General features: G+C 42.4%; 1 protein-coding gene across 2 annotated transcripts in view; it reads left to right on the forward strand.

Annotated features, from left to right (window-relative positions):
- Window positions 1–426: 426 nt before the first annotated feature.
- The window catches only part of luzp2 (leucine zipper protein 2), a 203,086-nt gene continuing 186,848 nt past the window's right edge, over window positions 427–16,664 (forward strand). For both annotated transcript variants that reach the window (XM_079554744.1, XM_079554745.1), the window contains exon 1: window positions 427–499. In XM_079554744.1, the coding sequence (XP_079410870.1) occupies window positions 438–499 (62 nt within the window). In that variant the 5' untranslated portion in view covers window positions 427–437. The remainder of the gene's footprint in view (window positions 500–16,664) is intronic.

Here is a 16,664-nt window from a genome sequence, read left to right on the forward strand (position 1 = left end):
GGTGTCCCGGTGTTATTTAAAGCCCTTCCCTCCCTCCCTCCCTCCCTCCTCTTCCTCTCTGCATCTGTCCACCTCGCTCTACGACTTTCTCTCCCCCCCTCTCTCTCTCTCTCTCTTCCCCTCTCTCTCTTTCGCATGTGTGTTTAGCGAGTGCGCAGCGAAACGAGCCACGCAGCCAGTAGCCGACCAGCGCTCGAGCGTGTGAGCGAGCATACAGAGGAGACGAGAGGAAGAGAGAGAAAGCCTCAAACGCACACTCTCACTCGCACATCGCGGGACACGCACAGGGGGGGGAAATTCAGCGCATCTTTTTTTTTTCTTCCCTTCTTCTTCTTCTTTCTTCTTGAGGGGCATTGCAAGGATACGGAATCTTTTTTTTGGTTTTTGTATTTCTATTTTTTGTGCGCGCGTGTGTGTCATTCACCGACAAGGCAGCTATGAAATCCATCCAGGCGATTTGTTTGCTGCTGATGTGTCCGGCTCTGAGCTTCAACACCCGGTAAGTGACCGCAGCTCCCCCCTATACCCTCTCCCCCTCCCTATACCCTCTCTTTCGGGATCTGCGAGAATCTTAACCGGGGGAAAAGGGACGGTCGGTGCCAGCCTTAATTCCTGTTTGGCAGCGCGTGTTGTGAAGCGACTTAACGGGGGGGGGAGAAGGAAGGTAGAAGCCAAAAGACAAGGGGGGGGGGGGGGGGGTGGGGGGGGAGTGGAGGGAAGGGAAGTGGGGGGGAGATTATCTGTTGAACTCCACGCCGTCCAGGCAGGCATTGAAACAGTTGTCCCTTCTGTGGTCGATTTCTCTCAGCGAGGATTCGTGACATTGGCTCAGGCTTTTGGGACACTTTTTTTTCTTCTTCTTTTTTTTGGACGGGGTGGGGGGTTGCCCTTTTTCGCTGATTGGGATGGTTGCTATATGTGGTCAGGGTGAGTTAAGTTGGTCACTCGCGTTGCAGTGTGAGGAGGGGGAGAAAGGAAAAAAAAAGGAGAGATGTCTGTGGGTTTTTTTTTTTTTTTTTTTTTTTTTTTAGGAAAGGAAAGGAACGGGAGCAGTGTGCCAAAGCCAGGGGTCGGATGAGACGCGCCGGCTTTTGATGATTAATTAAGTCATTGATGGAAATCGCCGGCTACTGACACCGTTGCGCTAATGAGGGAGGTTCAGACCGGCGGCGGACCGTGCCTCGGAGACGGGCGCGCACACGCAGCGAGCATGCATACAAGTCTCTCTGTCTCCCCATCTCTCTCCCTCCTTCCTTCTCTCTATCTATCTGTGTCTCCCCCCCCCCCCCAAAAAAAAAATGTCTCGGCTTTTTTTTTTTTTCTTCCCTTTCCTGCGAGAAAAGCGTCGGAGCAGGTCGCAGGCTGGAAGTGATGTGCTCGGTGTGCCGATGTAAACACTAAAGTATATGGTTGGTGGTGGTGCAATGCCAAAAAAAGAAAAAGAAAGAAAAAATGCCCAGACGCATACGCATGGCACAGTACGGCGCGCACTTTCTCTGGAGTTATAACGCGTCAAGAAGAAGAAGAAGAAGTCAAGGTTATTGGCAGCATCGTATTTTTGACAGCGGCGCGTTGGTGAAAAGCACACTGGCGCTTGTTGTGCCTGGTGCTGCTGCTGCTGCTGCTGCTGCTCAGGTTTTGGCAGGGTAACACAGTAAAGATCCTTGAATGGAAGCTACATTGATGTATGAGTCATAAAACTACTGTATATGAATGCTTTATGTATCATCCTGAAGCCAGCGCGCACAACAATCCAGAATGCTGCTTTATGAGGTGCAGGCGCGTTTGGGGCTGTTGGAAGACTTACTGAGGAGGGAGATAAGACCAAACGCTTTAAGAAAACATGTGGATATCTTGAGATTTTCTTTTCTTTGGTTCAGCAGGATTGTACTTGGCTTATGTTCGTGCAGGCTCTCAGCAGTTTCTCATTGGATTAAAAGAGTTTTTCAAGTGATTGAAATTACTCGTACCAGGCAGGGCTCATCGTGAAGGACAGCTATCGAAATTGCAATCGTGAGTCAATCTTAATGGTCGTCACAGGGCTTGATAATCGTCAGGTTTACAGCTGTTTCTTTGGCGGAAACACCGAGTTTTGGAGTTTGATTGAGGCAGTGGAATATCTCTGTGTGTTAAAGCTACGTTTCACCTGTTCTTTGCCTGCTTATAGGTTCAGGGTTAGCAATTGATATCCAAACCCCAAAGCATATTGGCCGGAGAGCTTTTAGCCTGTATATGCTTGTGTGATACCTCATTTGAAAGCCGAGACCTTCTAGTTTCTAAAACTATGTGTAAGATCTCTGTGACTGAAACACGCACACAATCACAGTTGCCGTTCCTAATCATAACCCAAGCACCAGACCCTAACACTATCAGGGGGGACGGCGAGGAACAGGCTAAATTCAAGGAATCAGCCTCATTGATTGACACAGATTGATCATAATGAGGGGGAAAATGATTATTAAAAAAAAAAAGGTCATGGTCCAACTCTATCTCATCGTAATTTCAGTGTAGCCAGGCTGACCCTGTTCTAAACAATGACTCGAAAGAGCCGTCTTTATGACATCTGGTGTGCGTTGCTTATCTAGAAGTAATTGGTGAATAAGATAAGATAATCCTTTGTTGATCTCACAACGGAGAAATTCACTTGTTACTATCGGCATTCGATAAGATCACTCAGAGTGTGCAAAAACAGACAGGAAATGTGCAAATAGTTAATGTGGTAGTGTGGTCTTCTACTGTCTTTAACTGTTGTCTTTCACTATGTATACATTTATTAATTCTACTTATTTATATTTGTATACTACATGTTAATTTTGTCCTCAATAAACTCTGAGTATTGTTTAGGTATAGTAAATGTTATCTGTACCTCTGACACGTTTCATAGACTGTACTACAGCGATGGACTCAGTGACTGTGGCTTCCTCTGTAGCGTTCAGCACGGGCTAACCGAAGCTCGTTCATGCTAGCAGTTTGGCTTGGTTTTTGGAGCCACCTCTATTATTTAAGGTGAAAAAAAACAAAACAAAAATGTGACAGAGTAATGCAGTCAAGACAAGCGTGTGAAGGCTAAAATTACAAGCCTGTGTTCAATAATGACTCAAAGAGAGAGGAAAAAGGTTTAACGAGAAGTTCATTTCAGCAAGGAACTTCCAGAGCCTTCCTCCAATTCCCATTAGGCTTCGGCAGCTAATTACTATGTCCATATCTTTCACAGTCTATGGTCGAACGGGACATCTTTTTTTAGAATAGAACAGAACTTTATTGTCTGTTCCAAAGAGCAGAAATGTGCCTTTCAACACGGCTCATTAAAACTCATTCAGTAGAAAACACACACACACCACATCATTAAAGAATAACACATCAAAAAGAACAAGATAAAGTACAGTGCTACCGGGCTCCATTTAGGACAGCGACTGCAGATGGAATTATGATTTCTTGTAGGCGGTTTTATGGGCCAATGGCAGCAGAGAGAAAGGGTGATGCAGAGGGTGGGTTTCAGTGATGAGTGAGACTGATCGCCGGTACAGAGGGGGGTCTGAGGGGTTTGGGTGATCATGCTGGCCTGGTTTGCTATTCTATCTAGTTTTGATTTGTGTTGTAGGGTGAGGAAGTCAAACCTGGAGGAGATATTGTATGCGAGGATGGATTCAATGAGTGAAGCGAACACTAAAGATAAAATGTCCTTGTTGATATTGAAAGAGCTCAACTTTCTGAGGAGGTGGAGGAGCTGTTGAATAATCAGTCTTGTTTTTATATTTTCATTACGCGCAGGACTTTGGAAACGCTCCGTTAGTTCAACGCGCCATAGAAACAAAGCTGAGCGGATCCTGGGCTGACGATGAAAACCAAACCGTTCCATCCAATCCCTGCAAAAAATCCGCCCATTTTCTCTTTTTTTTCATGCTCAACGCTCACACGTTTCTCCACCTGCTTCTCCTATTGGCCGGTTTCTTCACGCTCCGAGTGAGTGACAGGGCGGTTTAACCAATCACAGCGAGGTGTGAGCTTTCAGAAGCAGCACACGGCTTTTGCTGCCTTTTAAAAAGAAGATATAGACATACTGAGTGCACATGAATCGTGATGAAATTGTGATCTATGTTTTCCTCCTGCTCGGAATGAGATACAGGCAGTCTCAGTATGTTTTGGATTATCCTGATTTTAGATATTCCGGTGTTCTTGTCCAACACATAGGATAGGAAAGTAAGCAGACATTATTAAAAAAGACGACAAATGTCTGTTGATCCAATTTAGTCATGCAATATGTCTTTTATAATGGCCAAATTACGGCTCCGTGATTGGGTAAAATTGGCTTAATTTGCTTGTTATGCTGTTATTTAATTACTAAACAACTGCCAACCAACAAAACATGGCTCCAGTATTCTGTTTTTTGTATTCCCTCGTGCTCCTGCTTGGGCACCTGCTATTGAAGATTGTCGTGAAAATAACAAATAATAATCAGCCATTTGACGCAGTGTGTTTGAGCCGCTCTGGAAAAAGGCACAAAATGAAGCAGTGTATTCCCGGGAAGCAAGTTCAAAAAAACAAGAAGATAATGGAAGGCAGATTTCAAAGCTCCCGGCACCCAATTTCTCCAGTTTTCAAACATTAACAAAGGGAGGAAGTGGATTTTGAACCGTCAAACCCTTCTGAATAAATATAGATATGCGTTTTACAGCAAGTTCATGCAAAATAAGTTCAAATACTGCTTTTTCCATAGATTTATCTGGGAAATTGAAACTTCCAAGGCCATTTTCTCACTGAAAATCAATCTCACCAAATGTTCCGGGTTTGTACTTAACAATATGAACATTTTACACAAGTGGGGCTTCAGTTAAGATTTAAAACCTCTCACCAAACAAGCCAAAACTAAAAAAGTAGACAAGATAAGTGGATAAAATGGCTGACAAGTGCTTGAATTGAAAGAATGACCTTGTTTGTGTCTCTATTGGGGTATTGCTTTGCTAATTTAAGAGAACAGTCACTTTCTCTGATTTGATCCAGATTATAGTGTTGTTAGTTTTGGTTTTAAATGTGTTATAAATGCTACTTGCATTTTACAGAAGGGGTCCCAAGTTGTTGGTTGAGTTTGGGAACCCCTGTGTTAAAAGCTCGCCGACAGTAATGTTAAAGGAACAGGCCACCGTTTTTACATACTGAGATATTTTCTTGCCTGAGCTTAGACGAGTTGATGCGTAGCTGTTTGGTCTTTACGCATGCGCTCAAAAAGACCGGAGATGTCGTTAGCATTTAGCCTCTCATCCTCTCGCCTATGGGACCGTACAGAGGTGAAGTTAGAAGCGACCAAGCTCTTCCACGTTTTGCTTATTTGAATACGGTTATGTGAGTAGTTGCAGGATCCAAGTATAGCACTTCGACGTCCGCGCAGTAAAGTGAAGATATTACTGCGTACTACTATTAGACACTACATATCTCAGTATGGAAAAACAGTGGCCTATTCCTTTAAGGTTAAAGCGAGACATGGTAGGTGAAACCGCCTGAGCCCTTATAGTAGCTCCCACAGACTCCAAACTTTCCAGTCTTAGACTTAACAATAAAAATAAAAAAAACAGGCGGAATTTGAGTTTTTACAGATTTTACAGTTCATTGAACAACTAAACAATATATCCAAAATCCCCTCTGAAAAAATCTTAGTTAATAAAATTAAACCATACATTTTTATCTGGCTCAATCCATTATTTAGATTCCGTTGCCCAAAATATAGGCAATTTTGTCCATTTTCATGCATAAAATGCCTTATTTTTATATGAAAACATAAAAGGACAGAAAAAGTGCAATATATTTTTTTCTCATACTTATATCAGTTATGTTCAGCAAAAGTTTCAGATTGATATCTCTACATTTATTTATTTTTTCCTACTCACCTGCAGTGACTCGCCTTAAGGTGTACTTTATAGTCCCCTTAGGAAAATGTGTCCTCTGAATTTGACCGATCCTTCGATGCCGCTGGGGCAACCCATAAGGAGAAGTGGGCAACGGAAGTGCCGTGCCCGGAGCCCCATCTCCAGATGTGGAGCCAGGCTGATGGTCAGAAACACCTGGTTGGGGGAGTCACATATTGTACGTGTTTTTTATTGGAAGGGAAACCGGAGTACCCGGGTCGACGGTGGCGTAGATGGTGCAGCGGGTCGTCTCATGATCGGAAGGTTGGGGATTCGAACACTGCCGTAGGGATGGGACAAAAATATCGTTTATCGCGATAAAAAATCGTGCTAGAAGATAATCGCTAAGTTCATCAGACAACCAGTGCCGGTAACTTTGCCCGGAGTGGGTACGTCTCCATGGAGATGTGACGAAAGATTTCAGTGGGTTAATTCCTCATCCAATAATCCATTCTTTGATTACCCACTGCATTTTCTATGTCGAGCTCCTCATTCTCTGCATGTTTTGTATTGACAGTCCAAAATGTTACACAGTGTGCCTTTAAATACTTTATGTTTCACTCAATATGACATTTACAGCAGACAATGAAGAGGAATATTATAGTTCCATTGATTTTTTTTTTTTTAAACCAGAGGCAAATATCGTGATAATATCGTTAATCGTGACCCCAAATTTCATTATCGTCCCATCCCTACACTGTCGTTGCGTCCTTGGGCAAGACACTCCCCCCCCCCCCCTGCCTCCAGTGTCTGCTTACATTGGTGCCTAATGTAAGTGGAAAAGTGCTATATAAGTTGAGACCATTTTACCCGAAGGAAACCTACACAGAACATGCAAACTCCACACAGAAAGGCCCAGGTGGGGATCGAACCCGGGACCTCCTGACTGACCACTGTGCTACGGTGGCACCCATATGTCTCAAGCAAGTTTCTAAATTAGTATAGCGTCTGTGCAGGTCTTACATGGAGGTCATTCCACGGTTCATTCAAAGCCCTGTCCCCTTTGTCCCCCTTTGTCCCGGGCGGATCAGCAAATCTCAGGGCCCCAGCGGGAGTCTGACGAAGAAGAAGCTCAGACAAACACAGAGGAGCTGTGCCATGGAGACGTTTAAAAAGTAAAAGCGTAATCCTAAACAGGAAGCCAAAGCAGAGCAGCGAACACTTTGAAGATATAGTCCAAACCAACACAAGTTCAAGCCCCTTTCTCAGGTATTTAACTTTCTCTAAGTGCAATATATGGAAATCAATACCATAAGTTAGGGGGAACCATGTGTTGCCAAGAACTTATCGCTAAAACAGGTGAGAGACGCTCATATCGATCTGAGCCGGTCTGAGCCGGGCCGCAGAAAAGTGAAAAGTGATGGGCATTACCACACTTTTGAATCGATACAATGCTGATTACTTTTGAGGTCATTTTAGTCGATACAGATTTGATACAGATACTGGTCATGTCACACAGCACTGTAATCCAAATACATGTGTAAATAATGGCATAAATAAAGTGCTTGTATGGGTGTTTTGTCACACAATAATGAAGTATCAATACTCGTTACCCGGTATAAATACTCAAATGAGTACTGATTTGGTATTGATACAACAATACTCTGGTATCGATCTGGTTCAGTCCAGAATAGAGCGGGAACAAGCGCAAGAACTACTTTTTTGAGGTGTAGAATTCCAATTTGGAGAAAGCATTTCAAACACTTCAAAATGTAATAAAACTGTCTTTCTTTTCGGCATTTTGTAATAATCCTCAAGTCACTGTAATGTGATAAAATGTCCCACTTTATGATGACTCTATTAAAGCACTTGGAAATACTTCCAAGTATTTCTAAAACTCACAAAGCTTCTCCATTATTCGTCAATCATTGATAAGCAGAGGCGGGTTGTACTCTGTTACACGTAATTGTCCTTCTTAGAGTAGTGTTACTGTGTGGTACTTTTTTACTTGAGTATGTGTGTCAGTATGTGTACTTTGTTCTTCAAGCAAATTCTTTTTGTATATTTTTCTGGTGTTTGTCAAGGTCACGGTCAGTTTAAGTGGCCCAAAGAGCTTCACAAATAATAAAACACAACACATAATAAAAAGGCCTCATTTTGTACAAAGGAAGCTCGGCTCATTTTGTGTTAAAAGCCTAAAAGTGCGTCTTTAACGGCGAGTTGAAGTGCTGAGGGGGGGATCTGCAGCTCTGGGTCTGGCGGGCGCATGAACTGAATACAGTTTGCACAAATATGAAGGAGCCAGAACCTTTAAATCAGGGGTTTCAAACTCATTTTGGGTCACGGGCCCAAATTCAGCTCCCACGGCGGGTCGGGGGCCGCATATGATAGAGAACATTTTCCCAATAAATGAATTATAATTAGCTGTGATTTGGTCAAAGCCCCAGCTTGACTGTAGCTTCATTAATAACAACGGCTTTCACTTGTATTGCACTTTACAAGCCTGTGTCATTCACTCCACACTCGGTGGTGGTAAGCTGTTATTGAAGCCACAGCCGCCCTGAGGCAGACTGTCCATTTACCACGTGGCTATGTAATGTGCCGTTCATATCCTGCGCTCTTATTATTTCAGTGCCCTCTGCTGGACACTTGTGGAATTCTTTCCATTTTGAAAATGTAATGCCCCCTAGTGGCTAGAATGAGCTATTTCTTATTCTTTAAAAAATCATAACTCCGCACAGGAATGGGCTAGAGACTTACTTTTTTTTACATACTCTGGAATTTATGCTCTACTAAATCATCTCTCGAGCCGGATCAGGCCCGCGGGCCGTACGTTTGACACCCCTGATTTAAACACTTAAAAACAATGAGCAATAATTTAAAAAAGAATTATGTGAGGAACTGGAAGCCAGAGCAATGATGCTAGAACCTTTTTTTTTTTTTTACAGAATTTCATGTTTTGTTTCTTATCATTTATGTCACGACTGAATCATAAATCTGTTTATAAGTGGTAAGTTGCTCAGATATGTTTAGAACCTATAAAATGACACACAAACCCTTTTCCTGACTCTTATACTGACATGTAGGGCTGTCACGATAATTACTATATCGACTTATCGTTCAATAAATAACAGATAAGCTATATTTTTAGCCTCGATATTTATCGGCTATACATTTACAAGCATTTCCCCCCTGTTTTTCTTTGTAAAACTGATTTTTAACTGAAGCAAATTGAGTTATATTCTATTTCATGTTTATTGCAGCCTGTGTGGTATTTTAGGATATGCTTATGCACTTTTAGGACAAAGTTTTTCTGTCATTTTGAGCGTTGAGTTGACAGTATCCAGCATCGTTAGAGTCAATAATATCGTTTATCGCGATACTTTCCTCCCTCAATATATCAAACTTCAAATTTGTTATCGTGACAGACCTACTGACATGTGCCTAATGTTTACCAGACGCAGCGATGGTGCACGTTGCTGCGATGGATCTGTTTTGGTTGCCTGGTCAGCCTTTTTGTATCTGTATCTTTCTGTAAAAAGCAGGACCGTCTGGAACTTTTATTTCGATTCAATCACAGCACATTGTCTCAGCAGGAACTGACTTCACCACCAGTAAAATGTTCTTAATTGTGCTTAACAAGAACGGATCTGCACAGATGATGCTTCATCTTCTCTAAGAGGATTTTCTTTTTTCTATTGAAAGTTCTTTCATCCTGTTCCAAACGCACATGGATTGAAACAGCCGTAGCACATTCATGTTGATTTCTCCTACGTTTAAAATCTGAACTCGTGCTGTACAATATATCGCAAAAATATCATATTGTGATATTGGATAATGCAATATCTGTATCGCAAGAAGCCACAATATATCGCGACATCGCTAAAGTTCAGTTTTAGTTAAACATTTACTAACTTAGTTCAATTTGTTTTGGTCCTGATGTAGTTTTTTTTTTTTTTTAAGTCTTCTTTAGACACAATTTGCTGAAAAAAGTAATTAGTTAGAATGGATCATGTTGAAAAGGGGCGGCACGGTAACAGCGGTTAGCGCTCGTGGTTCACACACTGTAAATTCCAACTCATTGCGCTTACTTGGAATAAGTTGTAAACCCGATGCATAATTATTACGCCAAATGTTAAGCCATGATTACTAATAACGCTAGTATGATTAAGAGGGCTTTCACACATTACTTATGATACAAGTTCTGATTACTAGACATGTTCTGGCAACTGGGAATTCCGAGTACTGATTACTTTTGTTACTTAAATATGGCCATAACCTGTACTATTATTCTTAGTAATGCTTATTGGAATATTCCTGTTCCCTTTATGGTTTATTGATTATTCCCATTAATTAAGTTTTACAAATTTAGTACAAGATATAAATGTTGTGATAAAGCAAAATAAAGTATAGTTATAAAGTCAATTCATTTAACACTAACACAGTGTAAACAAGCAGTTATAGTTCACATCAGTCCAAACAGATGGATTAGTCTGTACTGAGCCGATGAAGACGAGGAGCTGAAGTGTCTCAGAAGGTTCCACAGACTCTGCACATGCAGCTAGAAGGTCCCGGGTTCGATTCCCACCTGGACGGGGCCTCTCTGTGTGGAGTTTGCATGTTCTCCCTGTGTTTGTGTAGGTTTCCTCCATGTACTCCGGTATCCCTACCACCACAAACATGTACAATAGGTTCCTCTCTGGGTCCAGGACTCCCTTTTAAAAGAGATTCTTAATCTCAGTGGGGCTGTCCTGGTTAAATAAAGGTCAGTAATACATGGTTTAGTGAAATATTGTGATAATATTGTTATTGCAATATTGCACAGCCGTATCGCAGGTTACTTCAAAATCGCCCAAATCTGAACAGTTGCAAATGACCACTTGTATCCTTCCGTTTTCGTGGCAAAAATGACATAGATCGTTCACATTTGTTTCCGCTCTTCGGCCGATGAATCGTAAAACCACAAACTCTCTTGTTTACACCATTTGCATCATATCCGGCTTTTCTCTGATTGGTGAATAAACGCTTGTCAATCACCTGGATTTTTGAAGATCCCCCCGATCCCAGACACACGCCTTTGTAAAGAACAGGAAAAGTGTGTATTTTGCCTGGCCAGACGCATTGCTACTATCTGTTTTGGTGCTTACGTGGAAATGTTTTCATAAATACTGAATGAAGTGCTCACCAGTGCATTGCAAACTGCTTAATAATGCAAAGTTACCAAATTTAGTACAAATGTAAAGCGAGTTCATCACAGAACGCGGTTTTATTACTGAATGAAGTCTACGCATTGTGAGCTGTAATTACATAATGCGGTGTGATTACAATCCGCAGCTTAACAAGGATGTTTTTGACATTTGTGGTCAAAAGTAACGCCTAAATTGTGGGAAGAGGCCTTGGTTTTGAATGAACTGATTCCCAAGGTAATTTTATAATGGGTTCAGTATTTGCGTTTTAGACTCATTAAGCTGGGGGAGGTTTCGTGAGGTCAGGGTAGCACAATATCGCACGTTCTCGGCTTTGCAACAAACGCTTTCCTTTCCTTGTTATTATTATTTTCTCCTTCCGCGTGATCCCATGCGAAGGATGCGGCCTCCCTGCCAGATCCGTAACCGCTTTAGTAGTCGGCTTTACTTATAAATAGACTCTGGCGTCATCGGAAGGTGGTGATCTTTTAGGCGCTAATTAGGAAGTATTACGTGGCGCTTTGGCGGGTCAGCGGCGAACGGGAGGGGTGGCGGCGGCGGCGGGGGGTGGTGTTGTCTCCGGGGGAAAATGTCACGCAGGTAATTGCACAACACACAATCACAGGCCTATTAGAGAGTGTGTTTACAGGAGCGCGGTGCCCCCCCGGAGGAAGGTGGAGCGGGGCAGGAGTGCGAAAGTGGAAGCCGGTAGAGGACACAAAATGGTGGGTATTATGCAGTGCCCTCCGCAAACAACCGGTCCCTTGATGAAAGCGGAACAAGGGGAGGAAATGAGTTGTTATTGTTTTAAAAGAGAGCACACGGTGTCGGGCGTAATTGTGGCTCGGAGACCTGCTCCCGGGAACCCCAGCTTTGATATCTGATGTTTAAAAACTTAAAGGCCTGTATGAAAAAAGAGGGCGGGATAACCGTGATGAGTAAAACAAAATACAAGCCGGGATTTTTTAAATACGTAATACACCAACTGAGCGGAAAATATATATATTTATGCGTTCTATCTATTATGCAAATTAATCCAGGGAGCACAGATTCTGCAGTTGAAGAAGAAATGACCTTAGTTAGCAGGATTGCTCAGAGAAGCATTAATGAAGCAAAATACTGGGTAACACTTTCTTTTGCTGTACCTTTATACATTGTACCGAACTAAATTTAGTACAATGTAATGTGCTCTGTAACAATGTGTAATAACTTGTACCTATGGGTTTGATACACAGTGGAATAATGTGTATTTGTAGGTTGCAGGTACATAATGTAATACCTTAAACCTTAACCTACAAAGCCTACAAAGTACTAATACAAGTTATTCCATTGTGTATCTAACCCATAGGTACAAGTTAATGTAGATTGTTACAAAGCTCATTGCATTGTACTACATTTTGTTAGGTACCATGTATAATAAGTGTTAGAGAAATAACAATGGTGTTCGAGAGGGTAGATGAAAAACAGGCAGCAGTCTGGATGTCTTATGCAGGAGAAGTTTATTTACCATCGGTGCGGGACCCGGAGACATGAACTCGTGACATTGCGCTAGTCCTACCATTCAAGTCTGTCTATGCTTCCACAGAAAAGGGATAAATACCCTCTCAGAGCGTCATACTGATACGCAAGCATTCAGTGGCTGAGAGTGGGCGCCTGAGCCCCACAGTCAAGGCTATGACAGAGATAAAAAAAAAAAAGTGATACAAAATACTGTTTTTGATGAAGGGACAATGTTTGGCATGATTTGTTCCTAAAATGTGCAAAGATTCCCAAAATTGCCCCTCCAGAAAACCTGAGGTTTTAGCAATTATTAAAATTAAACAGAACGATGGGAAATGGGCTTTGACATTGTTATCATGAAGGAGTAGGAGAGGTTGAAGAGGCTGATGATTCTACTGCTGCTTTGGGCAAAGGGTGAGATGCACTTGTAGCAGAATCATAGATATTATATACAAGCTGTGAAATTAGCATGGCTCCTCACTCTCCTCCTACGAAGCCTGTTACTTAAAAGGGCAAAAAGGCAGGAAGCCCCAGGCGGGCGGATCAGCTACGAGCCTCCACAGAGCCCCAGAGCCCGTCAATCATAGATTTAGCCTTCAACTTTTTATTTCTCAAGCACGAAAATCAGCGTGGTTAAAAGAAAAAAAGACACCTACACCAGCGTTGTCATGGGTCATAGCAATTCTTTAGAAAAAAATTAACTCTTTGGAGCCAGGCTTTAAAGCTGTGCATTGGAATCCTGTTTACCAAGTGTGTTTTAGAGTCGCCCCCAACCACCAGGGGGAGGTATTTGTCCTGTATAATCCAACTTTTCCTCATATTGTGCGGCCTATCATCTACTGATGTTTGCGTTCACCTTTGTCTGTAGTGCAGCAGATCGATGGTTTGAATCCTCCACTTTATTCTACTCACGATATTAGGAAGTGCCTAATCCAGAGAAGTGTATGCCAGGGAGGGCATCTTTCAGAAATAACCTACACGTAACTGAACAGGCAATTATGGCGGCAGAGGGATCAGCCGCGTGGTATATCCCACAGCCGTGTTGGCGTGAGGCGTTGAATATAGAGAAGGGGCGTATGGGCGAGATGGGGTTGGATTTGACATGCATACAAACCGGGGTGAAAGATTGCTCTACGGTTCCACCTAATCTTCCCGAGCGGACCTACGGAAGCCCGCGAGGGACAAGCCTTTCACCTCTTGTTTATCAGTAGAAAAACGCTGAAGATATCGTAACCGCGGGAAATAACTTGAAGGTGAACTACCGTACGCCTCAACCGGGAGAGACTCAAACATCTGGGGTTGGTGACGAGGAGGGGATGCAGTCTTCTTCACCGGTGTTTCCTAGTGTTCATTTTCAAAGGAATGTTGTGTTTTGCAGTAAAATGGATGAATTTGAACACAGTCTTTTAACAAAAATTCTGAGCTTTAGAAGATCATATTTTCAATAAATGGCAGCGATCTCGACAAAGGGGGTACTTTTAGTAAAAAATTCACATTCAAGGGGTATGCAAGACCAAAAAGGTTGGGAACCACTGACCAAAATGAAAATGTCCGCCTGGATTTAACTAACTGTCCTGATCTGAGGTCTAGGTTCAGTAACACTTTGATGACCTGGACATCCTGAATGACCAGGTTATTCCACCAATGGATTTCTTCTTCCCTGATGGCACGGGCGTATTACAAGACGATAAAGCCAGGATTCATCGGGCTCATGATGTGAAATACTGTCTCACGTCGGGCTGGGTTAGATATAACACCGGTACTATAACGATACTTGGTTTACAATACTGATACCTGTACGATACTTTTTCCGATACCTATACTAAAATATTTGCCATCAAGACCCAGAATAAACAATAATGTTCATTTATTCCATAAAAGCAGTGTCATTTATTTGATCTGAAACAACCAAGTAACTTCCTTTAATGCTTTCCCTGGACAAACAGGCTTAAAAACTCAGTTTCGAAAGATAAAGATTATTTTAGTACCTGCTTTCAATACTTTTTTTCAATACCACTATAGTACCTAAACTATATATATTTTTTCAACACCATGTTGGTTTTATTTAAAGGAACAGGCCAGCGTTTTTAAATACTGAGATATGTTCTTACCTAGACGAGTTGACGAGTAGCTGCCTGGTCTTTGTGCACTCAGTCACGCAGAACGACCAAAGATGTTGTTAGCATTTAGCCTCTCCTCCTCTCTTCTATGAAAAGATCAGACAGGTACGAATCAAGTCATCTAAGCTCAGGTAAGAACATATCTCAGTATGGAAAAACTGTGGCCTGTTCCTTTAATACTGTCCCTGGACCAACAGGCATCTGAACATGGTTTCGAAAGAAAAAGATTATTTTGGTACCTGCTTTTCAACATTTTTTTCTGATACCATGCTGGGATCATTTAATGGTACCTTAGGTTCAGGGAGCATGAAACACCCTTTCCACAGAGTCCAGATCTTAACCCCATTCAGTGTCTTTGGGATGTGCTGAAGAAGCAGAAGATCTTGGTGGAAAATGAATGCACAATGGCTCTTTTGACATTGCAGAAGCTTGATGGCAGTAGCACAAAAGAAGTCCACACAAATATTAGAGCGTGTGAGATTTTTTGGGTCAGGCAGTGGGTATTCTAAAGCAGGGGTAGGCAAGTTCTCTTGGCGGAGGGCCGATTTTCTTTATTGTAAATAGACCAAGGGCCGAAGCCACTGATTATTAGCCCAAAGTAAAGCACAACACTGGAAACATGACCATCTTAAATCAGATAAATTACTTAAAATTGGTTGAATAAGAGTTCTTCTATGTTGAATTTGAGTGGGTTTGAACTAATCTAAGATACAAATGCTAGCGCCAATGGAACAAAAATAAAATCCACTTGAAATCAAACAATTGTTTTTCACTTGAAATGACACAAAATAATCTGTTCTAAAGCAAACTGGACACAAAGGGTTTAAATTCAGTGCAACCATTCAGTTCACGATTTCTTCACGACTGCAACACATTCTCGCGCATCTCCGTCCACCATCAAAATTCTCGTCACCGCGAAACAATCAAGTCCTTGTGAGTCAGTGCCTGCTACTGTTATGCAAGTCCTCGAGTGACCGACGGCACCAAGCGAGTGTTAATCAGCTCACTCTCCGAGACCAGCGACATCAGCGCCGATATTATTGTGACACTCGGGCTCAAACACACATGCGTCACCCCCCACTGCCCTCCCCTCGTCCAAGTGCCACACCAGAGCGATCCTTCACCGCCGAAGCCCCCCCGAGGTCGCATGATAACCGGCCATATGTCCGCCAGACAGAGCGGGCAGGCGGGGGAGTCGTTAACCCTTCCTCGGCCGCGGGGAAGAGCGATAAACAACTGCAGTCGTGACCTTTGCATGGTGCACTTATGAATCGGTGAAGTTTTAGCAAGCAAGAAAAAAATCACTGTGTTTTTTTTTTTTTGCTGTTGTTTCAGAACAAATTGCTCGTTACGTGCGACAGTGATTTATGTATTTTGTATTATTAGTTAAGCCCAGTCGTCCTGGCCCCGGATGAGAAGCGATTGTGAGTGTTTTTTTTAGTGCACAAAGGAGCAGCGGCAGGAGTCCTGTTGTGTAAGATGTGACACGGATCAGATCTGAGCCTGTCACTGCCACATTCTATTTTAGTTTGGCTGCAAGGATAAAGTGAGACGATTCAAAGTCCTCATTGGGGGATTTTTTTTTTCAATACTTTTTAGAGCAGTAAAAACATGGCTGTAGACTGAACATGTTGCCTTCAAATAACAGCTGCTTTCAGTTGGGAAAGTGGGGATTTTTCTGTCGCCAAATAAAATCACTTGTATTCTTATTATACGATTTATCAATGATTAGTATTTAATTGAGCTAACCATTTAAATTTGGTGTCTAATTTGGTTTGTTGGTTTTCTAAGCTCACAATAACTCTTGACAATGGCGGTTTTTAACTAAAAAGCCGACTCTAGACCAGGGGTGTCGACGACGTTTGGCTCGTGGGCCGAAATTCAGCCCCCACGGCGGGTCGCGGGCCACATATAGGACTGTGGCCTCATAAATAACAACATCATACACTTATTGTGCTTCATCAGCCTGTGTCACATGTTTCTCAAAGTGCTACTAAAGTCATTATTCACTCACTCCA

Source organism: Gobius niger, assembly GCF_951799975.1.
Source record: "Gobius niger genome assembly, chromosome: 4".
Taxonomy (NCBI): domain Eukaryota; kingdom Metazoa; phylum Chordata; class Actinopteri; order Gobiiformes; family Gobiidae; genus Gobius; species Gobius niger.